The sequence below is a fragment of the Octodon degus genome, unplaced genomic scaffold (assembly GCF_000260255.1).
Source record: "Octodon degus isolate 3935 unplaced genomic scaffold, OctDeg1.0 scaffold00019, whole genome shotgun sequence".
NCBI classification, from domain to species: Eukaryota; Metazoa; Chordata; class Mammalia; order Rodentia; family Octodontidae; genus Octodon; species Octodon degus.
The window spans coordinates 4,811,077-4,838,906 of record NW_004524595.1 but is presented as its reverse complement, the minus strand read 5'-3'; the positions used below and the strand labels follow the sequence as shown (position 1 = coordinate 4,838,906).

Here is a 27,830-nt window from a genome sequence, read left to right as displayed (position 1 = left end):
GCCAGCAGTGCCTTCTCCCTGAGATGGAACTCACTGTGAGAGAGAAGCAGTTCACTTGCGGACCTGATGACAGCTGGAAAACCCAGAGGCCTCCATGGAAAGACAAAGTAGTGAAGGGGACCAGTGGACATAAAGGACTGCATTTGCTGGCAGTGAGTGCTGTGGGCTCAGTTGTCTCATGAGATTGGCCAGAAGCCATCTTGGAGAGGGGCTGACTGAACTCAGAACTCAAGAGTAGCTGCTGGCTATATCTAGCAGTTCCCAACTCAGGCACACAGAAGATGAGCTGACAGCTGCAGGCCAAATAAGTTTAATCTCAGTCAGAAGGTGCAGGCTCACTTTACCCAACCAAAACGGTACTGCTGGCTTGCTGGGATAGACTGGCATGGATCTGGGACTCTGTCTCCACATGTTGTCTACCAGCGATAGCAGAGACAAACCTGGGAATGGACTTATTTAATTTTGTTTGTTTTTTGTTGTGGTGGTCCTTTTTTTGTTTTTGATATTTATTTGATCTTGTTTTTACATAAGCATGAATATGGTTTCAAGCCTCTTTGTGGTTGTGGGTCTATTCCGGTCTTCTTTGTATCTCTTCTTTCTCTCTTTCCCTCCAGTCTTCATCAGTTTCGCTAAGTTGGTGTGATTCCCATTTGTTCTCCAGCCTTACTTCTAATCTCTTCCTCTACTTTTACCTAACTTTTTTCTAACCTCTTTTTAAATTTTAACCTCAGAGTATAAAATTGACATATTAAGAACTTATATACTGGGGCTGCTGAGATGGCTCAGTGGTCTAAAGCACCTACTTAGAACAAGCTTAGCAAAGCACAGGGTCCGCGGTTCAATCCCCCAGCACCACATGCCAGCCAGCCCCGCCCCCTGGTGGGCTGAGCTGGCCACACACACACACATAAACAAATAAATAAATAAATAAATAAAAAATTTAAAAAAAAAAATTAAAAAAAAAAAGAACTTATATACTATATATAATTTGTGGTCAGTTTCAGATTTTGTTACATAACTACAAATCTAGTTCATATGGTTAAAGTTGGAAAATCAATGGTTACCTCAGTTTGTCATTCTTTTTTGTCATTTTCTAGGCTTTGATTGTTGCTACCATTACTGCTGATGGTACCCACTTTAGCCAAAAGTGACATAATTGTTTTTTGTTTGTTTTTGGTGGAACCGGGGATTGAACTCAGACCCTTGCACTCAGCACTTATTCTACTAAGCCATCTCCCAAGCCCCTGACATAATTGTTTTAAACAGCTATTCTTCCTGGTACTCCAAGACTGATACTAAGGGTCATAGAAAATAATGTGGAACAGTGCCAAAGAACCAGGGACTGGGCCCAACAGCAACTTCTTTTTTTCTCTTAATGTATTTAGTACAGGGTCTACACAGTCTCACTACACAGATTAGACTTGGAGTGATCCTCCTGTTTTCAGCCTCCCAAGCACTAGGATTACAGGCACACACCTCCATGCTCAATCTCAGCGCACCCTAGAGGAAGGGCCAGCACAGCACACTGCGGATCGAACATGATCCCTATGTCTGCCTAAGCAGGTGCTTTAATCTACTGAGCTATCTGGCTGGCCCTAGCAACTTCTTATCCCTAACAAAATGAAGATGTAGGACCTTGCATTAGACACAAAATCCAAAAAGTACTTACACCTGGAAGATACCTCACAGAAGTAGTCATTTCCTAAAAGTTCTAAATACTAGCAATACAGCAACCCACGTTAGGCAATTTACAAGCATCACCCCAGAAATTAAACTAAAAAAAGCAAAGAAGACACTTAAACAAAATGCAACCCCAGACGTTCAGTTCACCAAAGGCAAACCCACAGGGCAGAAGCGGGATAATCAGAAAGTCACCCACCTGGCCTCTCTGAAGAGTTAACAACAAAACAACTGAATGAAGCTCTAGAAAAAAAAAATTCAAATGACACAGAATCTATCAGGTAACTGCAGAGATGGTGTCCACAATGAAAACCATGCTTAGTGATTCTAGAGCAGATACAGGGAAAAAAAAAAAAAAAAAAAGCCTAAAACATTATGGAGGGCTGGCTAAATAGCTCAGCAGATTAAAGCACCTGCTTAGGCAGATGCAGGGGCTGGGAGTTCAATCCCCTGGCCTGCAGTGCTGGCCCTGCCCTCAGGGCACGCGGAGTCAGAGATGGAGACTGGGCATGCTGGCATACACCTGTAACCCCAGCACTTGGGAGGCTATAAACAGGAGGATCACTATGAGTCTGATCTACGCAGTGAGACCCTGTACACCTTGTCCTAAAATACAAAATATAATAAAATAATAATAAAAACATTATGGAAACTACAAATGCTCAGCATAGGAAAGAAATGGAATCTGTAGACAGATTCAAGCAGATATCCAGGAAAATAAAAATTGCATTGGAAGTACAGTAGTCCCTTGCTATTTTGTGGTTTGACTCTCATAGACTCAACTGTTTTGCACGTTTTCAAAAATTATTAATCTAAATTATTCATCGCAGAATTTTTTGCTATATCACAGGATTTTACAGTATCATACGGTATATGTATGATGTGTGGGGCTTATAAAGCCTTAAAATATATATAAATACCGAAATAAATATAACATTGCTACTTTGCTGATTTTTACTTATTGCAGGGGTGTCTGGAATGTAATCTCTGCAATAAGTGAGGGACCACTGTATCCACAGCAACCAGGCGTGCTGGCACACACCTGTAATCCCAGCACTCAAGCTGAGGTAGAAGGATCATTGAGAGTTAAAAGAGACCAGACTGGGCTACAAAATGAGCTCAAGGCTAGCCTGAACTGCAAGGCAAGATCTTGCCTCAAAAAGACTAAAAAATAATAATAATAACAAAAACAAAAAAAAACCCAAAACCATCCACAGCAGATTAAGCCAACATGAGGCTAGGACCTCAGATACAGATCACAGGCTTGTGGTTATTGATCATAAAAAGAAAGATTCCTTTAAAATAGCAAGGGAGGGCCAGGTAGATGTCTCACTAGAATAAGTGCTTCCCTGGCAAGCATAAGGGACTGAGTTCAATCCCTGGTTCCACCAAAAATAAAATAAAATAAAATAAAATAGCAAGGGAGAGCAACCATTGAAGAACAGTAGCCATGGCGCTATGCTATCCCATGGCTGTGGGCCTCAACAAGGGCCATAAGGTGACCAACAAATAAGCAAACAGAGGCACAGCCACTGTCAAGGATGCCTCACCAAACACACCAAGTTCACATGGGATATGATCTGGGAGGTGTGCGACTTCACCCTCTACCAGCAGCCCACCATGGAGCTGCTCAAGGGCTCCAAGAACAAATGCACCCTCAAGTTCATCAAGAAAAGGGTGAGGATGCACATCTGTGCCAAGAGTAAGCATGATGGGGCTGGTGAGATGGCTCAGTGGTCTAAAGCACCTACTTAGAACAAGCTTAGCAAAGCACAGGGACCACGGTTCAATCCCCCAGCACCACATGCCAGCCAGCCCCGCCCCCTGGTGGGCTGATCTGGCCACACACACACACACACACACATAAACAAATAAATAAATAAATAAATAAAAAATTTAAAAAAAAAAATTAAAAAAAAAAAAAAAAGAGTAAGCATGAGAAGCTGCCAAAAAGGACTGAGCCCTCTGGAATAAAGCTTTGCAGAAAATTAGGAAAAAAAAAAAAGGGACTATGAGGAATCAATCCAGCAGTTGCTAGATGACGCAAAAAAGAATAACTTAAGATTGTTTGGAATCAATGAAAAAGCAGAACATAACACAATATTAAAAGACAAACAGACAATTCACAGACCTCATGGCAGAAAACTTCCCTGGTAAGAGAAAAAGAACTTGACATACAGAAAAGTGAGACATAAAGAACTCCAATTAGCCATGATCAAAAACCCACAGCTAGACATCATAATCAAAATCTTTTTTTTTTTTTTTCCCTCGGAACCGGGGATTGAACTCAGGCCCTTGTGCTTGCCAGGGAAGCGCTTATTCCACTGAGCCATCTCCCCAGCCCCCGACATCATAATCAAGATTCCAGAAATTCAATGGAATCTTAAATGCTGTTAGGGAAAAGAAAGAAATCACCTGTATAGCAAAGCCCACCAGAATCAAAGCCGACTTCTCAGCACGAACCCTCCAGTCGAGGGTTTGGAATGAAGTAGTACTAGTTCTAAAGAAAAACAATCCTCAACCCAGACTGATGTATCTGCAAAACCATCTTTCAAAACTGTTGGAGAAATAAGATGTTTTCATGACAAATAGTATCTGAGAACATTAAAACAACAACAAAGGAACACCTGAGGAAATTTATGATTACCAAACCAGCACTCCAAAATGTTTTGAAGGATATTCTAAAGAGATAACAAGGACTACAACTCATGAACCGAAGATCTGGAATCCAATCAGCAAGGCAAACAAACCGAAGGAGGGGGAAGAAAAAAATAACATGAAAAGGATAAGTCAGTACATATCAGTTATAAATATCAATGTTAATGATCTCAATTCACTGATCAAAAGATACAGATGGAAGAATAGATTATGAAGCAAAATCCAACAATATGCAGCATATAAGAAACTTTTTTTTTTTTTTTTTGGTGGAACCGGGGATTGAACTCAGGACTCTGTGCTTGCCAAGTAAGCACTTTCTACTAAGCTATCTCCCCAGCCCCAAGAAATACATTTAATTAAAAAAGAAATTTACAGACTGAAAGTCAAAGAACAGAAAACAATACTGGTTTGTTTTTTTTTTTTTTTGCAGAACCAGGGATTGAACTCAGGCCTTTGCTCTTGCCAGGGAAGCACTTATTCCACTGAGCCATCTCCCTGGCCCCAGAAAACAATAACTTTATGCAACAGAAACTCAGAAAAAAGCATGAGCAGCTATCTTATTTGGAGACAGTGAATTGCAAGCCAAGATTGATTAAGAGATATAAAGAAGGTCACTACATTCTTATGAAGAGAATAATTCAAGAGAAAGACACTGTGTATTGAGACCCTGTACCAAATACATAAAAAAAAATTAAAAAATATAAAAAACAGAGGAACAGGCTAAGCCAACAGCTCATATGAGCTGGGGAAATGGCTCAGTAGCATAAGTGCTTGCCTGGCAAGTGCAAAGGCTTGAGTTCAATCCCTGGTTCCGCCAAAAAACAAAAAACAAACAAACAAACAAAACCAAAAGCTCATACGAGGGAGGAAATTATAAACATCAGAGAAATGTTTTGGACACTAAGAAAACAGTACCAAAGAATCGATGAATTAAAGAGTTGATTCTCTGAAAGATTAAACCAATAAACCTTTATCTAACCTTATCAAAAAAAGGAAAGTCAGACCAAAAAGCTACAACTCTTGTTGCATAGGTCTTGCTTTACCTTGGTCTTAACCATCCAGTAGAAAAGTATTAAGTCGAAATATAAGAAATAAAGCCATGCTGTTAAGTTGAGCTGTGGGGGACTCAGGTCAATAATTTCTGACATTGCCAGTTAAATATAAGACCCAATGCTATTATGGGCTACTGGACTCTTTTAGAATATTTTGCTGAGTTTACACACCTATAATATTCAATAACGGAACTTAGAAAAAATGGGGTATACCGATGAATGTCCATTTTGTATCTGTGTATTCAAAGAGGTTGGGATAGATATATAGTTGCATTCTCTTAATGAATAGAATGATTTGTTCTAATGGTGTTTGTAAATAGGATCACAAGTCCGCATCTTGTACAGCAATTAACCACTAAGAAGAATATATGCAGTGTATTATTTGTTGAAACTGTACTTCCGATTTGATTTGAAACTGTCTCATTGCTGTTTATCAATAAAACTTTGAAAAAAAAAATTAAAAAAAAATTTTAAAAATGCCAGAAAAAAAAAAAAAGGAAAGAAAAGACTCAAATCCACATAATCAAGAATGAAAAGGGTAAAATCACAACAGAGTGCAGAAATTCAGATCATCTACACCTATTTTGAAAACTTAAAATTCTAGTAAAATGCAGAATGCAGAAATGGACAGATTCCTAGATACATACAAATTACCAAATCTAAATCAAGATGTAAAAAGTCTAAATAAACCAACAGCAATCAATGAAACCAAAAGTATAATTAAAAACCCTAGGCCTGGGGGCCAGGGAGATGGCTCAGTAGAATAAGTACTTGCCTGGCAAGTGCAAGGGCCCGAGTTCAATCCCTGGTTCTGCCAAAAAAAAAAAAAAAAAAAAAAGAAAAGAAAAGAAAACCCTAGGCCTTCACAGATTCACTGCTGAATTGTACAAGAAATTTAGAGAAAAGACCTAACACCACTACTTCTCAAACTCTACATTCCTGGAAGCAATTATTACCCTAATACCAAAACCAGGGAAATACAACCAAAAAAGAGAACTGTAGGACAATTTCTCTAATGTAAACAGATGTAAAAATCCTCAATAAGATACTGCCAACTGGGCTGGGGAGATAGCTTGGCAGTTTAAGTGCTTGCCTGGCAAGTGCAAGGACCCAGGTTCAATGCCTGGCACCGCATGACGTGCCTGGCCCTAGAACCCCAGGTGAGCCATGCTGGCCACCGAAACCCGGGGTGGTGGTGCATGCCTATAATCCCAGCACTGGGGAGGTTGAGATAGGAGGATCACTACAAGTCTGAGCTGCATAATGAGACCCTGTACCAAAAAAAGAAAGAAAGATACTGCCAAACAATGCAGCAAATCATTAAAAAGATTAAACATCAAGACCAAATATGTAAATCAACAAATGTAATGCCATCTATGACAAACCAACACTAATATCATGGACAAAAACTGAAAGGCTTTCACTCTAAAATCAGGAACAAGACAAGGATAATCTACTGTCTCTACTCTTATTCAACACAGTCCTGGAAACTTTAGCCAGAGCGATTAGACAAGAGAAAAAAACAAAAGGAATAATTATAGAAAAGGAAGAAATTAAAAGTATCACTATTTAGATGACATGATACTCTACACAGAAGATCTCAAAAACTCCACTAAAAAACCTGCTAGACTCAGTAAACAAATTCAGTAGCATAGCTGGATACAAAGTCAACACCCAGGGCCAGCAAGATAGCTCAAAGGTCTAAAGCAGCTGCTTAAGCAAGCTTAGGCATGTGCAAGGGACCACAGTTAGATCCTCAGCACCACATGCCACACCAGCCCTCACCCTGAGCCAGCAAAAAAAAAAAGATCAAAGTCAACACTCAAAAATCAGTAGCCTTTTCCTGCATATGAATAACAAACTCACTGAGAGAGAAATTGAGACACGATGCCTTTCACAACAGCATCTTAAAAAAAAAAAACCTAGGAATCAACCTAACAAAGGATGTACGTTAAAAACTACAGTATTCTGAAAAAAGAATGAGGAGGATATCAGAAAATGGAACAACATCCCTTGCTTGATTTTGGGTAGGAAGACCCAACATACTGAAATGGCCATACTTCTAAAGGTTGTACAGATTTAATGCAATTCCAATCAAAATTCCAACAGCATATCTCCTAGAATTAGGCAAAATAAACCTGAAGTTCATTTAGAATCAGAAGAGATCTAGAACAGCAAAGGCAATTCTAGACAACAAGGCAGGGGGCATCACAATCCCTGACTTGGAATTATACTACAAAACTACTGTGATAAAAATATGATACTGGGAGAAGTGGGGGAAACAGATCCAAAAATCAACAGAACTGGTAAGATGCAGAAACAACTCCACACATACTCAGTCATCTTACCTTTGACAAAGTGCCAAACACATTAAATGGAAGAAAGATAAGCCTCTTTAATAAATGTTGCTAGACAAAATGGCTCTGTACATGCCAAGAGGATGTTTGCCAGCTGTTCTTGAAACAAAGGATTACTATTGAGAACATATAAAAAATATGTTCTCAAAAATATCAGACCTCCCAAATTTAGAGACCCACTCAAAAATGGGAATCTGAGATGAATATACACTTCTCAGGTGAGGAATTATATACAGCAAGTAAATACATGAAAAAATGTTCAACATCACTGGTCATTTGAGAGATGCAAGGGCCAGTGAGATGGCTCAGCAGACTAAGCATCTGCTTAGGCAAGCACAGGGACCAGGGTTCAATCCCCAGTCCTACATGCTGTGCTGGCCCCATCCCACGGCATGCTTAGCAGGCACACAGACCAGGCATGGTGATGCACACCGGTAATTCCAGTGCTAAGGAGAGCGAAAACAGTAGGATTAGTGCAGTCCAAGCTGCATAGTGAGACCCTGTACAAAATATATAAATTAAATAATACAGATGCAAATTTAAACAACACTGAGATTCAGTGTTGAGATGCAAATCAAAACAACGCCCCAGGGGGCCTGGCCCTAGCTCAGTCCTTTAAGTGGCTGCTTCCACAAAGCTGTCAGCCTCAGGTTGCTGGAGTTCGAACCTCACAACTCTCCCGCTGGCCAAAAGTGCCCTGAAGGCATTCGAGGAACAAAAAAAAAAAAAAACATTATTCCATTTGAGGCTGGTGAGATGGCTCAGTGGTCTAAAGCACCTACTTAGAACAAGCTTAGCAAAAACAAAGGGACCGAGGTTCAATCCCCCAGCACCACATGCCAGCCAGCCCCGCCCCCTGGTGGGCTGAGCTGGCCACACACACACACACAAATAAATAAATAAATTTAAAAAAAAAAAAACAATGCCCCAGACAAAATGGCTTATATATTTAAAAAAAATCAATCAATAACTATGCTGGAGGGGCTATGGGGAAAAAGGAATCTTTTCTCATTGTTGGTAGGAGCGTAGACTGGTTCAGGCACTGTGGAAATCAATGTGCAGCCACTGTGGAAATTAATGCTATCTACACTAGGATTGAAGATAACATTTGATTCTGCTACTACCCCACTGGGAATCTTCTTAGGAATTAAAGACATCATGCCACAGTGATATATGTGCACCCATATTTATAGCAGCACAATTTGCAACAGCTAGATCTTGAAAACAACCTAAATGCCCATTAACTGAGGAATAAATAAAAAAAGATGTGGTCTTTTAATACAATAGAGTACTACTCAACTATAAAGGACAAACTGAAGACTTTTCTAAGTAAATGGATACAACTTGAGACCATACACTCACTAGTGAAATAAACTAGACATACATGTGCAAACATATTGTCTTCCTAGTTTGAGAAGCTGCAAGGTAAAACATGTAACAGATACTGTAAAATGGGAAGAAACTGGTCAAAGGAAAGAGAAACCGAGATGGGAGAAAGAAGAAAAAAAAAACATGTACATATGTTACACACCGAAGTTACTACTAATTTCTCTTAGTTCACTGAAAAGTTTGTGCCAACACTGTTTGGACAATTAAATGCCTGCATCTTGTGCTCTCAGTAACCAATGTAAAGGTAACAATATGCAATGTGTTAACAGTTGCTACTCTTATTACTTTTTTTTGATACTGGGAATCAAACTCAGGACTTTGCACTTTTATTTTCTTGTTCTGAAATTCTTTTTTCTCCCTCTTAATTTTTGCTTTTTGCAGGGGAGAGCTATCCCAGAATTCCCAGAGCTATCCCAGAATTCCCACTATACACTCAGAGTCCTCAATTATTTTTCCATCTCCATTGCCACCACTCCTAGGTTTTAGAGACATCACTTCAACTTACAGCTCAGATAACAATTGCCACTTCCAAGCTAGAGGAATCCATTCAGCAAACTCCCATAGTGAATGCTTCTGTTCTCGGCTAGAGAGAGAGAAGGCATCAGTGGAGAAAACTCTATATTAATGTTACCTGGTACAATTTTCTGCAGGGCTGAAAATGACATATAGTTTTGCCGTATCCCACATGCTGGCCACTAGAGGCAAGTGGCTACTAAGCATTTGAAATGTGGTCAATGCAAATGGAACCTTTCATTTCTTTCATGTTTTTTCAATGTTGGGAATTAAGTTTAGGGCTACAAGCGTGCTAGACAAGCACTTTACCACTGACCTATGCCCATCCCCCAATTTCTTTTTCTTTTTGTCTCTTTTTTTTTGTGGAACCAGGGATTGAACTTATCTTTTTGAGACTGGGTCTCACTATGCAGTTCAGGCTGACCTTGAGTTCACTTTGTAGCCCAAGCTGATCTCAGACTCAAAAGGATCCTCCTGCCTCAGGCTCCCAAGTGCTAGGAGTACAGGTGTGCACCACTACGCTCAGCTCCCTCATTTCATTTTAATTCAAAAGTTCCAGACTTCTTGCCTTTGGAGTAGTGGCTTTGATAATAAATAATACCACCATGCTGTACCCACAAGCACTATCCTTTTTATACTGTAATCGCATTCTTCCACTACCCCTTCCCCTTGGACTTCTGTCCCCAAGTCTCACAGGTCTTTGGTGAGATGGAGGCACTTCCATACAGGGGCCATGATGTAATTGGGTAAGCCATTGGGAGCCACTCCCCGGCAGTGCGGCTTCTGCTTCTGAAGAAAACATAAGGGAGAGAACTTTGTAAGCTGGAGAAAGTCCCAGAAGGCATATTTCTTTCACCATTTTTGCTATGACTAATCTCCCAATCATTGACCTATAAGCACCTTAAAAATCTGAGCTTCAGCCACTGAAACAGTTTCATCTCTGCTGTTATTCCTCCAGCAAACTGCATATTCTATTATCCATCTTCAACATTTCCGCAGTATTTTGCAGTTTTGTGTGTGTGTGTGTGTGTGTGTGTGTGTGGCCAGCTCAGCCCACTAGGGGGGGGGGCTGGCTGGCATGTGGTGCTGGGGGATTGAACCGTGGTTCCTGTGCTTTGTTAAGCTTGTTCTAAGTAGGTGATTTAGACCACTGAGCCATCTCACCAGCCCTTTGCACACTTTTTGTTGTATAGTCCAGGTTGATCTCAGGCTCCCTAGAGCAAGCAGTATAGCTATGTGGCACTATGCCCTCCTGTCCAATTTTTCACTGCCCTGGGCAACACTCACTCCCTATTCCCTAGTATTTCTTTGAAGGCTCTCCCTCCTCTGGCAGATCCTAACTGATTTAGGGCTACAAGCATGCTAGGCTTGTTAAAAACAAAACAATTATTCTTTACATTCTTGGTAACCTTATCCCATATCCCAGGGCTTAGACTATTACCTTTATGCCTGATTATCAGGCTAACATCTCAGTAAGTATTAACTTGGCTCAGTCTCAACTTTTCCACCAACTCTAAGACCATACTGTGCTATGCGCCATCAATTAGATTCTAAGGAAAAATCAGTAACCCCCCCCACCCCCGCCAAAAAAACCAGTGAAATACCTTTACTCAAAATTTTGAGATTTGGGATGTGTTGCAATAATTGTGATTTCTAAAATACTGCATCAAAATATCACTTATCAGACTGGGTGTGGTGGTACAACTCCATAATCCCAGCACTTGGAGGCTAGGGCAGGAAGATCACCATTAGTTTGAGGCCAGCCTGGGCTACATGAGTTCAAGACTGGCCTAGACTACATAGTGAGATCCTGTCTCAACAAAACAAACAAAAAATTTATCTTGCTTATTCAGTCTTGGTGCTCTCTTATGTCCTTGAGGCAAGTAAATTACTGATCCTACATATACAACTGCTGACCAGTGACCCACTAGTACCTCTAATTCAACACGCTGGAAAGGGGGCTCAGCATCGCCCCGCCACTATTTTACATGATGCCACCACAAAGCAGCAAACTCCTAAACAGCTTCTTCCTTTCCTTCACCTCCCAAACTCACATATTTTTCAACATCACTCACCTTTGTGTGCTTCACTGCGTCATTGTCACTTACTTACCTCTGCATCCTTCACTACTTCATTCAGGACCTTGCTATCTCTCAGCTTGGTAACTAGAAGCTATCTTCTAATTATCAAATGCAACTTGACCTATTTTCCTAATCAGTCATGTTATTTTTCTATGGAAACTCGTTGTACTGACCTTCAGCTAGGGATGTAAAAAATTCTGGAAATGTTTGATGCTGACAGTTGGCACAAATTATAGGTACTCTTATGGCCACTAGTTTTTACATTTACAAATGGTTAAAATTGTTTTTATATCTTCCCTCAATAACAAAACCAATGCTATTTCTGGCTCCAATCAATTTTAGTTCTTTCTGGTTCTATTTCCCCTACAACTATCCCAGGCCCTAAGCTCCAGTTGCATCTACTTCTGGGAAAATCTCTCTGGGAAATTTCTATTCACCCTTTAAGACTCACCTCAATTATCATTCCTTCATGACACCCAAGCAGTTAACTACTCCACCTTTTTTTTTTTTTTGAGACAGGGTTTCACTATGCATTTCAGGATGGCTATGAACTTGCATTTATCTTTCTGCCTCAGCCTCCAGAGCACTAGGATTACAGGTGTGCAAAAGCATGCCTGGCAATCACCCTTTCTTCATGTGTCTAAATTATGCTGTTCACTCCTTTGTGGTACTTATTACAGTACAAATTTGTGAGGCACAACTCGTTTACTTTTGTTCTTAGCAGATAATACTAAAGTTATGATTGAATAATCTTATTATAACATTCTCCCATAATCTCCCTAATGGTTTTTTGCCTTCTTTTTTTATGGTAATATGTTTGAGGTTTTTTTGCAGAACCAGGGATTTAACTCGGGCCCTTGTGCTTGCCAGGCAAGCACTTATTCTACTGAGCCATCTCCCCGGCCCCTTGCCTTCCTTTTTTAGTACTGAGGATTAAACCCAGGGCCTTTACACTGAACTACACCCCAAACTTTTTTTAAGATGTCTTATTTTGAGATAAGGTCTTGCTAAGTTACCAAGTTGCCCAGAATGGGGTAGAATTTTTGAGCCTGCGGCCTTAGCCTCTTGAGAAGCTGGGGTTATAAGGCACCACACTCAGCTCTTCAATGGTTTGTGGAAATTGATTTTTGTTGTTGTTATGGACAGCTCAGCCTGCCCTGGGGGCAGGGCTGGCATGGCATGTGGCAACAGGGATCTAACCACGGTCCCTGTGCTTGCCTAAGCAGGCACTTTAGACTAAGCTATCTTGCTGGCATGTTTGTTTTTTAACCTGTTTTGGCCACCTCAGTTACCAGGTCTAAGTTAGATCTGGGCGCCTGGCTGATTCTTGACAAATTTTATTTCCCCCATTCCCATTTTTAGGCTTTCAGGTTACCCCTGAAGTGGATCCTCGTGGGGTGCTTCGAGGCACTGCAGGCTCTGGGTCAGATAGGGCCTCGCTTGGGGCCTCACTTTCTGCCCCATCTTCAGCTTCAACCTGGAGAACAAAGTCTTCATCCTGTGCAGTAACCTCTTCTCCACCATGACAGGCTGCAGGCTGCAGGGTCCTCTTCAGTATGGGGGGGCTACTCGCCTTGGGACTCTTGGGACAGGTCACTGGAGCAGGCAGGGTTGAAGAGAGCTCTTCAGCCAGTTCCTGAAGATACACAAGGGCCCTGCGGAACAGGGCAGAATCAGAGTCATCCTCATAAACAATTAACTAATAGCCCACTTTTCCAGACTTGGTTGATTTTTATCTCACTGATTCCTCCCAGTAACCCTGGAAACAGCTATACATTTCCCCTTCCTTCCTTATAGATAAAGAAACAGAAATCCAGGAAAGTTAAATGACTTGGTGGAGAGGAATTAAATAACAAATGTGGATTCTGAACCCAGGTCTTCCAATTCCAAGTCCAATGCACTTTTTCCTCTACCACAGTTAAAGAAAATAAAGGGCAAGTTAAGTAAAGAACAGGACATAAAAATTAGGTGGTAAAATAGCAATAAAGAAAAGTCCAGGGGAAGTCTATAAACTATATACAGTACAAGTATAGGAAAACTTATATACAAAAGTTAGGAATACATACCACAAAGTTGCTATGGTGAGAGCTAAAGGACTACCCACACCCCCACAGTGCAGACACCACCCCTGCTTACCTGAAACCTCCTCAGTCTTTCCATCTCTGATATGTCCCACCCCCAACCCTTCACCCCAACCCTCCCCACCAGGCTGTGCCCCACAATCCTTACACTTGGGCAGCCCTTCGGCGGGGTCGTTCCCCAGAAGGGGTCTCAAAGTCCTCAGGGGGCCTCTTTGAAGGTGGAGACTCTGGCTGATCTAGGCCTTTGGACAACTTCAGCAGGAGCAGATCTCCCTTGGACTTTTGACTTCGTTTCTTAGGCATGGGGGTGGATAGAGGGTTGGATTGATCTAAGAGATCAGGAACCAAAGGGGCTGATGGAGCTTTATGCTGCTGGGGCCTTTGGGGGCCTTTTCGTGTCCTACTACCTCTCTTCCGGGCAGGCTTTGAGGCCCTAGGGTTTGAAACCTCTGACATCTCTGAAGAAAGATCTGTAGAGAAGAATATGGGTCTGTGAGATGGGACCAGTGCTCAAACCTCTTTGCAAAAGACTATACTGTACCCAGGTTTGTAAGATTCTAGGAGTTCAACCTGTTCTCTTTCATCTTAAGCTAACATCCAGGGAGTAAAAAAAGAAAAGAACAAGGTACATACCTTGTTGATCCAGTCTGGAGAAACTCTCCTGCTCTGGAGGAAACCTCCTCATATCAGGAGAGTCCTCGAATCCAGGCAAAGGAGTAGGTAGTGACATCTCTATGGAGGCCTCCACATTGGCTGTTTCTGAGGGGGCCTTGACACCAAGCTGGTTTAGCACTTCTTGTCCAGGAGAGTCTACCACAGTCATGTTCCCCACGGGGCCGGCCTCCCCTAGGGCAACACAGCCGACCCCGCAGGTATCCATCAGCACCCCCCAAAATGGCTGTCCCTGCATAAAGACACACTAGTGAGTGGAGGGCAGAAGTTATTTATACAAGCTTAGTTTTCTCTTGTCCCATCTTTTCTCCCCTTGCTCCACAATTACAAAACCCAAGTTCTACCATCATTCATTCATTCAAAAATAATTACTTAGGAGTTTTTTTTTTTTTTTTTTTTTTTTTTGGCTGGCTCAGGATGCCTTCAGGGCAGGTCTTGCTTGAGGATCTGGGGACCGAACCACAGCATCCTGATTAAAAATAATTACTTAGGGTCAGCAATTAACTCAGTGGACTAAGCTCCGGCTTAGGCAAGTGCAGGGACTGAGGTTCAATCTCCAGCACCACATGCTGTGCCGGCCTTGGTGGCCACTGAGACTAGGTGTGATAACACACACCTGTACTCCCAGCACTGGGGAGGCTGAAAACAGGAGGATCACTATGAGTGTGAGCTGCACAGTGCGACCCTGTACCCAATACATTAAAAAAAAAAAAAAAAAAATTACTTGTCAGCAGAGGAAAAAAAAAATCATTAAGCACCTTCTGTCAGGTGCTACTCCAGAAACTGATCATGATACTTAAGACAGACAAGTTCCCTACCCTCATAGAATTTACATTCTGGTGAAGCAAACAATATAAGCTACCATTTATCAAATGCTTACCATGTGCCAAATGCAACACTAAATAAATGTTTTATATAAATTACTTAATTTAAACACATTCTTAGGCCAGTCAAATAGCTCAGCAGATTAAAGCACCAGGCACAGGGGGCAGGGGTTCAATCCCCATGCCTACCGTGCTGGCCCCACCCCCAGGGCAGGCTGAGACAGCAATTGAGTGAGGTGGTGGCGCAAGCCAGTAATCCCAGCTCTTGGGAGGCTGTAAACAGGCGGATCACTATGAGTCCAATCTAATAGTGAGACCCTGAACACCCTGTAGACCCTTCCCTAAAATACAAAAAACAAAAAAACCACCACATTCTCTTGTAAATACATAATGAGGTGTGTACAATTTAACTCCTCTCCTTGAAAATAAAATGAATTACATATACCTCCAAAATGAGAAGCCAGGGGCCAGGGAGATGGCTCAGTAGGATAAGCACTTGACTGGCAAATGCAAGGATCTGAGTTCAATCCCCGGTTCCGCCAAAAAAAAAATCTGTATAGTTTGGGCTGGTGAGATGGCTCAGTGGTCTAAAGCACTGACTTAGAACAATCTTAGCAAAGCACAGGGACCGTGGTTCAATCCCCCAGCACATGCCAGCCAGCCCCAACCCCAGGTGGGCTGAGCTGGCCACACACACACACAAATAAATAAATAAAATTAATTAATTAAAAACAAACAAACAAACAAAAAAAAAAATAAGAGCCAGGCATGGTGGTGCACACCTGTTATCCCAGCACTCGGGAGGATGAGGCAGAAGGATTGCCTCCAGTTTGAGGTCAGCCTGTGCTACAGTGGGTCAAGGCAGACTAACTACACAGTGAGACTGTCTCAAAAAGCAAAATACACAAATACATATACATAAACAGAATTTTTTTTGTATCAGGAATCAAACTCAGGACTTTGTACTTGCCAGGCAAGTGCTTGTGCCACTGAGCCATATCCCTGGCCCTAAAACAGAATTTTGTAATGGAGAAGTTGTGACATAAAAACATTAAGAGCAAGCATTAATATTAGTCACTCTTCTATTGCTGGGACAAAATACCTGACGTACACAAAGGAGAAAAGGTTTAGTTCAACTCATGGTTCTTGTCCCTGGTTAAAAAGCTACACAGAAAAATGTCATGAAGACAGTGTGTGGCAAAAAGCTGCTCACTTCATGGTAGTCAGGAAACAGAAAGAGGCAAAGAGGCTGGGCCCTGGAATCAGATTCAGTCCCCAGAGTCACCATTACTGACTTCCTCCAACTAGGTGTACCTCCTAAATACCCAACACATCTCAAATAACCGTGTCAACTTTTGATCTCATCAGAACTGGGTTGATGCATTAATCCAGAGAGGTTATGAGCCTTCATGATCCAAACACCCCTTGGAAACACCCAGAGACAAACAAAGTGTATTTTACCAATTTTCTCAGCATTTTCCAATCCAATCAAGATTAACCATTACAACATTGACCTAGTAAAACATCAAACTGTGGGGCCGGGGAGATGGCTCAGTGGAATAAGCGCTTCCCTAGCAAGCGCAAGGGTCTGAGTTCAATCCCCAGTTCCGCAAAAAAAAAAAAAAAAACAACTAAATTTAAACATGTATGGTAATTAGCTATAAAATAGACTCCAGCTTAAAAATGTTAAAGACGGCACAATGTAAAAATACTAATATTTGTAGTAGACTAAAAATAGAGGCATCCTAATTTTGCTTTTAAGGTTAACATGAAAAAATATAGGTTTATCAGAGTATATTGCTTCTAAAATACTTGGTACATTGTAGGGGTCAGAAGGATACAGGATTGCTCCTTTTTTTTTTTTTTTTTTTTTGGTGGGGGGTGTTTTAGCAGTATGACTTGGGCTCCTTTTCTCTTTCTCTCTTTTGCAGGACTGAATCCAGGGCCTTCAAAAAATAGTTAATTAAAAAAAAAAGAAAAAGCTAATTCTAGGGCTGGGGAGATAGCTTAATAGAATAAGTGCTTGCTTGGCAAGTGCAGGGTCCTGAGTTCAACCCCTGGTACCAGAAGAAAAGAAAAGAAAAGAAAAGAAAAGAAAAGAAAAGAAAAGAAAAGAAAAGAAGCTAATTCTCTCACTTTTTTTAGCTTTTATTTTTTTGACAGGGTCTCATTATGCAGTTTAGGCTGGCCTCATGCGTGCTCACAATCTGCCCCAGCCTCCCTTCTGAGTTATGGAATTATAGGCAGTACACCCCAGCCACACCCACACCCAGCATTGTTTGTTGAGACATGGCTTAGCTTTGTAATTCAGGATGGGTTTGAACTCATGTAGCCCAGGCTGGCAATCCTCCAGGCTTCCAGGCTCCACTCCCAGCCCTTGTTTGTTTAAAATACAATCTGACTGACATTACAGGTGTGGAACACCAATCCTGACTGGAATTTTCTTTCTTCCTTTTTTAAGTGACAGGGTCTTACTACATAGTTTGGGCTGGCCTTGAACTCAGTGTTCCTCCGGTCTCAACCTTTTAAGTGCTGGGATCACAGATATGAGCTACCAGGCACACAGGATGGAATTTGTTTGTTTAGTTTTATTTTGGGGATAGGATGACTCTGCAGTACAGGCTTGCCTTGAACTCATTAGACAGACTAAACTATCAGGAGTTCTCTCAGTGATCCAGGGATTCAGTTCTTTCAGTGCTGGGACTACAGGCATGTGCCACCATGCCTGGCTGGAATTTTTTTTTTTAACAGCCACGAAGTAAAACAATGAAAATAAAGGGCTTGGTTCAATTCCTAGTTAAAACCAAAAAACAGGAAAGAAAAGAAAGAGATCAGGGGCCAAGGAGATGGCTCAGTAGAATAAGCACTTGCTTGACAAGCCCAAGGGCCTGAGTTCACTCCATTCTGCCAAAAAAAAAAAAAAAAAAAAAAAGAGATCAAAGAAAAGAAGGGTATGAGTAAAAAATAACAGCAACATTTTAAAATATATGTATATTGAGATGGACATGATGGCTATGTGGTGAGTTCAAGGTCAGCCTAAATTACATAGCGAGGATTTTTTCTTTTTTGGGCTCGCTTAGGATGCCGTAAGGGCGGGTCTGGTAAGGCAAGTGGTGCTAGGGATTGAACCATGGTCCCCTGCGCCTGACTGGGTTTGCCTAAGCAGGTGCTTAAACAACTGAGCTAACCCACAAGCCCCCTAAACTACATAGTCAGACCCTGTCTCAGAAACAAAACAAAGCAAACATGTATGTATAACAATACACATCAGATAAACTCATCCATTAAAGAAACAATAAAGATTCAAATCGATTTTTTTTTCTTTTTGAGATAGGGTTTCACTATGCAATTCAGGCTGGTCCTGAACTCACTTTGTAGCCCAGGCCAGTGATCCTTCTGCCTCAGCTTCCTGAGTGCTGGTATTATAGGCGACCACCACAAGATTCAAATTGATTTTAAAAACCAAGTAACTATACACTTTCTAACAAGTATCTCAAACAAACGAACTCAAAAAACTGTGAGAACTGATATATGCATTGCGTCACATGCCTGTAATCACAGCATTTGGGAAGCTGAGGCGGAAAGACCACAAACTCCCTGCCTGGGAAACTCAAGAGAGTTGTCTGTCTCGAAGTAAAAAAGGGCTAAGCCACTTCTCTGGCTCCAGATCCCAAATCATATACTGGCATAATCTGCACCGGTAAAATTCAGGTCTCCCTAGCTTGCCTCTCTTCTTTGTTTTAAACTTGAGTCCAAAGTCAAATTCTTCAAGAGAGTATATGCTTTGCAAACTCTAAATTATGTTCAAAATTGTGGAGGCCAAACAAACAAAACAAAAATACAACAAAATCCCTCCAAAATCCACAGAGAAATAAACGTCTAGGTTTCCAGTTTCCATGTGGAGAGGTTGCTTATCCTCTTATATCCTATGGCCCTCAAGACAGAAAGTGGAATTAAGTCTTCTCTATTCAAGTGCCACTTCAAGACCAATAACAGTCTTCCTTCTCTTGCAAACACCTTGCTTCTTTGAAGCCTCTAAGATTCACTAAAGGATCCCATTATTAGGCCATAATTTCCTCTCATCATACTAGATTGTCCAACTACTACCACTTGATCTTTCCAATTTCTCTTTCTGTTACAAAGGCTTGGAAAATTTCAATTGTCAGTTCAACTGTCAGTATGTGTGTATATCAGTTGCCAGGCACCATCAACTCTATTTTCTCCCTAGTCAGCTCCCACAATTTCTTTCTTCCAATCTCCAAATCCCTGGTTCTTACACATGATGTTGCTTCTAATTTCTGAACAAAACCCTAAGCCACACACTGGGAATTTAGCCAAGTAGTAGAGTCCTTGCCTAGCATGGAAGAGGCCATATGTTCATTTCCTAGTCTCAAAACAAACAACCTGAGCCATTAGATGGAAAATACTTCAGTTTCTTGTCAAGTAAGTTAGTACTGTGCACCTGAGGCCCTCATCCACTTTTTCTTTTTTCATTGCTGAGAATCAAACACAGAACCTTGTGCTTGCCAAGCAGGCACTGTGCCACTGAGCTATATTCTCAGCCCATCTCATCTACTTTCTAAAACTTCTACTTTGTTCTAGCCTTATTCTCCACCTTCTCAGGCAACTTAATCTTTTTCCTTCCTGGCTCCTTCTAAACTGTGTTTATGTCTCTGGTCTTAATATACAATTGTCCTTCAACACATATTCTTCCTCTAACACTCTCTATCTCCCTCTCATATGACTAAAAATGTGCGTGCCCTTGATATTTTCATTTCCCATTTCCCTGTTTCATCCTAAATTAGTGCTCCCCACAACTCACTGCTAAAGTCAATAATCACTGACATTAATCTAATGGACACTTCTCAGTCACACTCCCAGTTTGGGGAATTAAACCCAGGGACCACTGAACTACACCCCCAACCCTTTCTGAGACAGGATTTCAGTCACTTACCCAGGCTGACCTCAAATTTATGAACCTCCTGTAACACCCTCCTGAGTAGCCAAGATTCCAGGCAAGTGACACTGCACCTGGCTGTTTCCTTTATACCCATCTCTCAGCAGCAACATTACCCAATATGCCCCCCTTTGCCTTTTCTCCTCTTTTTTTGAGACAGGGTCCAGGCTCGTTTCAAATTCAGTGATCCTTCTGCCTCAGCCTCTAAAGTACTGGGATTACAAGTATGTGTTACCATGCCTGACCTCTTTACTTCATTTTGAAACAAGGTCTATCTATGCCGCTTGCCCAACCTGACCAAAGTACTGGGCTTAAGCAATCTTCCTGTATCAGCCTCTGGAGTATCTAAGATTGTAGGTCTGTGATGGTCTTGGCTACCAGTGTCTTTTCCTGAGGAACACTTCAAGTGCAGCAACCTTCTAGATTTTAATCCATTTTCCTCAGTCTTTCACAGTTGTCTCATTCACACCTGACTGATTTTTGTATGCACTCATCTTGTCTTCCTAAAGCATTCAACTTAGCTTGCTTTTAAAAACTATTTATTTATTTAAACAGGATCTTGCTCTGCAGTCCAGAGTAGCCTTGAGTTCACTACTCAGCCCAAGCTGGCCTTGAATTCATGGTGTTACTCCTGCCTGAGCCTCCCAAGTGCTGGAATTGCAGTTGTGCACCACCACACCACGCTTATTTTTTTAAGTTGTTCTTACAAAATTTTAGTTGGTACAATTATCTATAAATGTGTAGAATAAGAGCAGTAACAAAACAAACACCTATGCATCTACCATGTTTCATCTTGAGTCAATAATTCATACAAAAAATTTTTTGAAACTTTTTTTTAAATTTTATTTATTTATTTGTGTGTGTGGCCAGCTCAGCCCACCAGGGGGCGGGGCTGGCTGGCATGGGGGATTGAACCGCGGTCCCTGTGCTTTGCTAAGCCTGTTCTAAGTAGGTGCTTTAGACCACTGAGCCATCTCACCAGCCCTGAAACTTTTTTTTGAGGGAAGGTCTCACTATGCAGTCTAGGCTGGCCATGAACTTATACAGTCCTCCTGCCTCAGCCTCCTAGTATTGGGATTATAGATGCCACCATGCCTAGCAGAAACCTTTAAATATATGTAATATTTACATAAAGAAAATAAACAACTTTTCTGATATTTTTTTAAATGTGGGAGGGGCCAGAGAGATAGCTCAGTAGAATAAACGCTTGCCTGCCAACTGCAAGGGCTTGAGTTCAATCCCCACTTCCACTGGGGGGGGAAAAAAAGTTTCTGGAACACACAATCTTCTAAATAATTTTTTTCATCATTTCATAAAAAAAAAAAGTAGGAACCAATAAAATGCCTCTTCATAAGCACTCAAAACAACTAGGGAGAGCAGAATAACTAGGTCTATGCTAGGAGAAAAACACACAAACTTTAGCATGCCTGTCTGTATGCTTCACAGAAGACAGAACCAGTACCAATTAACACAGGAAGTCTCTCCAAAGGAGATCAGTCAAGATACTTTAATACATGTCTGAAACATTTTCCATATGACTACACATATACTAATCTTAATTCCTGTATGTTGTTCTACAAAACTAGTTTTAGACATTCCTCACTTAGCACTAGTTTTAGACATTCCTCACTGAGCAACTGGTTTATAATGCTACTACAAACAAGGCTGAATATTCTACTATAGATCTCTTCATTAACTAAAAATTATTCTATTAGATCATTCTGGAAGTGGAACTACTGTACCAAGTTGAGGAATCTGCATATTTCAAAATGTAAAAGTCAAATAGTCCACCAAAAGAAAATCCTTAATCTCACCAGCTGTGGATCAGTACTCATTTTACCATACCCTTGTCAACGTTTAGTGTCTGCCAACCTGGTAAGTAAAATAATTTGTTAGCTGCGAGTGTGAACTCCAGAACTCTGGAAGACTGAGGGAGAAAGAACTGCAAGTTCAAGCCCACCCTGGGCAACTTAGCAGCTGACAAGACTTTGTCTCAAAAACTAAAAGGGCTTGGGATGTAGCTCACCGCAAAGCCTTTGGGTATGATCCCCAGTATGAAATAAATGAACAAACAAATGAATTCTTCCTGTCTTTATTTGCATTGGCCTGATGATAAGAGGTCACTAACTTCTTACACCCTGGACATCTATGTCTTTTATGCACTTCCTGTACATGTAAGTTACCTGTTTCTATAGGGCTATCTTCTCCTTATCAGTGGAAGTTATTTATGTTCCAACTCTTCTTCTGTCAAAGGAACCAGGGATTGAACCCAGGGTCTTCTCACTGAATTATATGCCTAGCTCTTTTCTATTTTATTTTCAAGACAAGTATCTAAATTGCCCATGCTGGGCTTGAACTTTTGATTCTTCTCCCTCAGCCTCCCAGAGTATTGGGACTACAGCTATGTACCACCACGACCGATTTGTTCCTTTCTAAACTGAAATTTAAAATTTTTATGCACTAAACTTCAATCTCCTTTATTGTTTGTCTTTGCTTTGTGTCTAACAAAGGCATTTCTTACCCTGATACATTTTCTTCTAATTACTTTCTAGTTGTGGATTTAACAAATAGCTCCTTAATCCACCCACAATTTTCATGTAGATGAGATACGCATATTTATTTGTGCAGCTTTTGTCTCTCTTGCGCGCTTCATATTTTCCCATTCTGATTCACTACTGTATCTAGAACTTGGGACATGACATGTACAATAATTAACATTTGGGCTGGTGAGATGGCTCAGTGGTCTAAAGCACCTACTTAGAACAAGCTAAGCTAAGCAAAGCACAGGGACCGCGGTTCAATCCCCCAGCACCACATGCCGGCCAGCCCCGCCCCCTGGTGGGCTGGGCTGGCCACACACACACACACACACACATAAATAAAATAAATAAATTTTTAAAAAAAATAATTAACATTTAACTCTGATTGACTCTTCAACATATACAAAACTCCCTTTACTAATTTACTTCTCATGGAAAACAGAAGCAGTATGTAATATAATTTTCATTTATTATTTTACAATACTAATTTTGGACACAATAAAGCGAGTATGTTTGGCAAATTCACAATGGAGTTTTTGCATCCCAACCTACCATTTTTTCAGTGCTCCAGGCTGTCAACCTGACCTCCTGGGCAAAGAAAAATTAAATACCACAACACCTCAAGATATAATTACTTTAAACACACTCGTTTACTTTTCGTTGTTGTTTACTTTTCCTATCTCATTTCCAAACTATTATCACTGTCTAATGGTTTGTGTGTTGTTTTCTTTTTGTAAAACTGGGACTAAACTGAGGGCCTCAGGCATGTCAGGCAAGGGCTCTATCACTAAGCCATTTAAGCCATTCGCTCAACAATGATGTAATATACTGTTAAAATACAATGATTTAATATACTGTTTTCCACTGGTGCAACTAGTGGCATGCAAAATCATTTTAGTAGTGAGAGAATAACATTTTTATTCGTATTTTTATTTTAACTAGCATAACAAAAACTGTAACCAATGGCTTCATTCCACATTGGTAGAAACCACTACACTTTTAAAAATAACTAAATTAAACTATATTAAGAAAACAGTACTGTCGATAAGGATGGATGGCAAAAACTGCCACGTTGGCAAGGGGCTTGTGTAACAATACGCCGCTGAGGCGAAGAAGCTTGGTCAGATCCTACATCCCTCTAGCAAAGTGAGCTAACCTTGGGTGGGGTTGAAGTCGCCACCTCTGCCTCCTCCATCTGAGGACCAACTTGCTGCTGAGTCAAAAGGACTAGGCAGGGAAACATAAGTGGCCCTCGGACGCGCCAATGGCGATACAGCGCGCGGGGCACAGCCCCGGGGTTAGAAGAGCCTCCTGGAGAAAGAGGGTTGGACACAGCAGTAACAGAGGGATCCAACCAGTTTAGAGCCACCCCCACCCAGCCCAGTCCTCGCTCGGTCCGGGCGGCAAAGGCCGCTTTCGCCGCTAGCCAACAGGCGAGCTCGGATTTCCCAAAGACTCGGAACTACTGTAAGATCATCCAAGAGACGCAAAGTAAGCAGCCGCGAGGTGGGGACACCGAGTGCCGCGTTATGAACACCGAGTGGGGGAAGGAGCCGAAACCCACGGCTTACAGAGATGAAGCATGCTCCGCGGCCACACTGAGGAAAGAGGTGGGGGCATAATGGTTTCCTGCAGGAGCGCAGAGGCTGGAGGGGGACGCTGCCTTGCCCAGGGGGAAGAGCGGAATCTGGACTTAGTTCCCAACACCTACTGCTACCGCAAAAGAAGGGGAGGAGTAATCCCTGGGCCCCCGCACACCCCGCCGCGGTACACTCACCCGCGCCAAAGTCCTTCCGGAAGTCCAAGTTCGAAGATGGCGCCGTCTGCCTGGTCGCGATTTTATGACGAAATCCGGCTTTCTAGACCCCGCCCGCCGCACAAGGTAAACACGAGCGCTAGGCCTGGAGCTGGCTCTGTGGCCCATAATGCAGCGCGGCAACCCTCCGCGCGCGGGGCGCGAGGCGCTGCAGGGCTTTCTGAGAACTGCAAGCCGGAAAAGTCGACACCTACACGTCTCTACGGTGTGCCTTTCCCCCTAAACTGCTCTGTGCAGCGCCAGGCGGCCCCTGAGAGTCCTAACTACAGGCTTGTGTCATCTTGGGCAAGATTGAGACCGGGACACCAAGAAACTCTCGCTGCCGCCGCCCCCGAAGTTTAATCCGGCTTCTGCCACTGATGACGTCGGGGATGTAAAAAAAATAGTGTGACAGAGAGTACCTAAAACCTAAGGGGAAGTAGGGGAACCCCTCACTTCCACTCCTATCCCACCTTGTTAGTGGCTAGTAGTGTTTTGGAAGGGTGTCCCTCCCTCCCTCTTAGGTGTTAGCTAGCTCCAAAAGGCTTCTGTGATGGGCAGCTCTATTTTAAACATTTTGCTTCAGTAATGAAGGAATGTCTATTCCTGCAGCTTTAGATGAGGCTATTTTGGCTTACACCATTGCAAAAATATCTTATCTAAATGAGTAATTGTATTTTTATTATTTTGGGTTTTTTGAGACAGGATCTCACTATGTAGTTCAGGTTGGCCTCAAACTCATAGTGACCCTCCCACCTCAGCCTCCTTTTGAGGCTTCTGTCTTCCTAACCCAGAACCACAGGTATGTGCCACCACACCTATAACCTTGTATCCAGTTTACTTAAAACATGTACAACTCTGTGGGCAGGATAAATTCCTAGAAGTGTTATTACTGGGTCAAAGTTCAGGTACTTTTATAGCTTGATTGGCACATGCACACCCCTTGTTGGTGCTGGGATCAAAATGAGAGCCTCATGCATTTTGGGCAAGTGCTCTACCATTAAGCTGTAACTCTAGGCCCCCAAAAGCAATCTTTTAACTGACCTGTTTCTCCGCCTCCAATCTCTACCACTTATCCTCTAAGTATAAAGCTGACTCTTAATTTTGATGACTGGTATAATCAACATAAAAAGCTGAGTTCATAATGATCTTTTATTTATTTTTTATTCTTTTTTTTTTCCTTCCTTGCAGTACCAGGGATTGAACTTGGGGCCTTGCACTTGCTAGGCAAGCACTTATGCCACTGAGCTATCTCCCTAACCCTCATAGAGATTTTTTAAAAAGCCAAAAAATTAACAACTACTCATGTAAACCACCAGAAGTAACTAGTGACCAATTCCAAAAAATGACAAAAGCAAAGAAACATTTTTCTGCTTTTCCAGTATGAGCTATAGTTCAGAGTGACTGACGAGAGAAGTACTTCTTCATAAAAGATTAATAGCAAAATGTAGAAAGGATAGAATAATTGCCATTTTGTATCTCCCAGTGAAATTATTTAGACAACAACCCCTGGATGATGAGACCACTAAATGAAAGGTCTCGGGAAAGCTTTAAAAAGCCTAGATCTGGGGCTGGTGAGATGGCTCAGTGGTCTAAAGCACCTATACTTGGAACAAGCTTGGCAAAGCACAGGGACCGCAGTTCAATCCCCCAGCACCACATGCCAGCCAGCCCCGCCCCCTGGTGGGCTGAGCTGGCCACACACACACACACACACACACACACACAAATAATAAATAAATAAATAAATTTAAAAAAAAGCCTAGATCCATTCATTACTGAAAATGAGACAGCCAATCATTGTTTGCCTCCAGGTGAGTGGACACGTAAAGCCCAGAGAACCACCCAAATATTGTCACCCAAAAAGTTGACTACAAATGCAGGGCTTAGAAGACTAAGCTAAAGCACCTTCCATGAAAGCAAATACTCTAACCCAGGATGTGCAACATTTTGTAGTAACTGTTGACCTAGTTTGTTTTTACAAGTTAATGTGAGGAAGAAGGGGAAAAGAGACTTGCCTTTTTTTTAAGGTGCTCGAGATTGAACCCAGGGCTTTGTATGTACTGAGCATGCATTCTGGCTTTGAGCTATACCCCCACCATGCTTTTCTGTTTTGTGTGTGTGTGTGTGTGTGTGTGTGTGTGTGTCTTTTTGCTTTTATTTTAGAGTAAAATAACAAACTCTTGGAAACTTTTTTAGAAAAAATATTCTTAGAACTGTAGAAGGCTTCTGAAGCACCACATTGTCAGTGGCGGGGGCAGATGTGCGAATCAGAAGCAGGGCCTGCACTTGCGGCTGGTGTGTACTGGGTATCAGGCCAGACTTCCTTGCCTTGCCGCCGGCCTTTTTCTCTAGCACCCACTCTCGGCTTCTCACCATGCCCAGCCGTGCCAGCCCGTGCAGCACCCTCGTGGCCAGTGTGTATGTGTCCCACCTACCAGGGGTGGCCTGGGCTAGAAGCTAGGCCCAAGGCAGCAGGACCTCCTCAGGGCTCGGCATGCCTGCCATACCAAGTTTCCAGCCACCACACTTGTCGGAGGCAGGAAAACAAGGCTGCCCACTCACAGCAGCTCTGACGATGCTCCTCCAGGGCTGATCTTGGCCTCCAGCCCTGGCTGAGGAGCAGTGGGATCCCCAGCAGCCCAAGGGGTGAGAGGCCCTCCCACCATGCTTTTCAAGAGACATAAAGTATTATAATATGTGAATGTTTGTATCCTGACTCAAGCCTAACTATAAAAAGCCACCTTTGAGAAAAAAATTATGGTCCAGATAATACTAAGAAAATACTATTTTTGGAGCTGGGGAGATGGCTCAGTGGAATAAGCGCTTCCCTGGCAAGCGCAAGGGCCTGAGTTAAATCCCCAGTTCTGCCAAAAGAAAAAAAAGAAAATACTATTTTTTGTTTGTTTGTTTGAAAGTATCACTTTTTTTTTTTTTTAATTTTTATTTATTTATTTGTGTGTGTGTGGCCAGCTCAGCCCACCGGGGGCAGGGCTGGCTGGTATGTGGTGCTGGGGGATTGAACCGCGGTCCCTGTGCTTTGCCAAGCCTGCTTCAAGTAGGTGCTTTAGACCACTGAGCCATCTCACCAGCCCCTGAAAGTATTATTTAATAAGTGTGGTAATGAGATAGAGCACTTGCCTAGCAGGCACAAGGCCTGGGCCCAGTTCCAGCAACACAAAAAGTGTTATAATAGCATTATAATGAATCAATTTTTTTTTTTTTTTTTTT

General features: G+C 42.0%; 1 protein-coding gene and 1 non-coding gene across 5 annotated transcripts in view; both read right to left on the bottom strand.

The window, feature by feature from the left end:
- Gtf3c2 (general transcription factor IIIC subunit 2) overlaps nt 1-25,268 on the bottom strand; it is a 34,799-nt gene extending 9,531 nt beyond the window's left edge. The window contains exons 1-7 of one of the 4 annotated variants that reach the window (XM_023710992.1): nt 24,582-24,620; nt 23,961-24,115; nt 14,445-14,715; nt 13,960-14,281; nt 13,106-13,385; nt 10,344-10,438; nt 9,642-9,719 (exon numbers count right to left, since the gene is read on the bottom strand). In XM_023710992.1, the coding sequence (XP_023566760.1) occupies nt 9,642-9,719; nt 10,344-10,438; nt 13,106-13,385; nt 13,960-14,281; nt 14,445-14,715; nt 23,961-24,047 (1,133 nt within the window). In that variant the 5' untranslated portion in view covers nt 24,048-24,115; nt 24,582-24,620. The other 3 variants (XM_023710993.1, XM_004627407.2, XM_023710994.1) reach the window with 3 other exon arrangements.
- Nucleotides 25,269-27,127: 1,859 nt separating this feature from the next.
- On the bottom strand, nt 27,128-27,258 carry LOC111815691. The gene has a single exon (XR_002820345.1).
- Nucleotides 27,259-27,830: the final 572 nt, after the last annotated feature.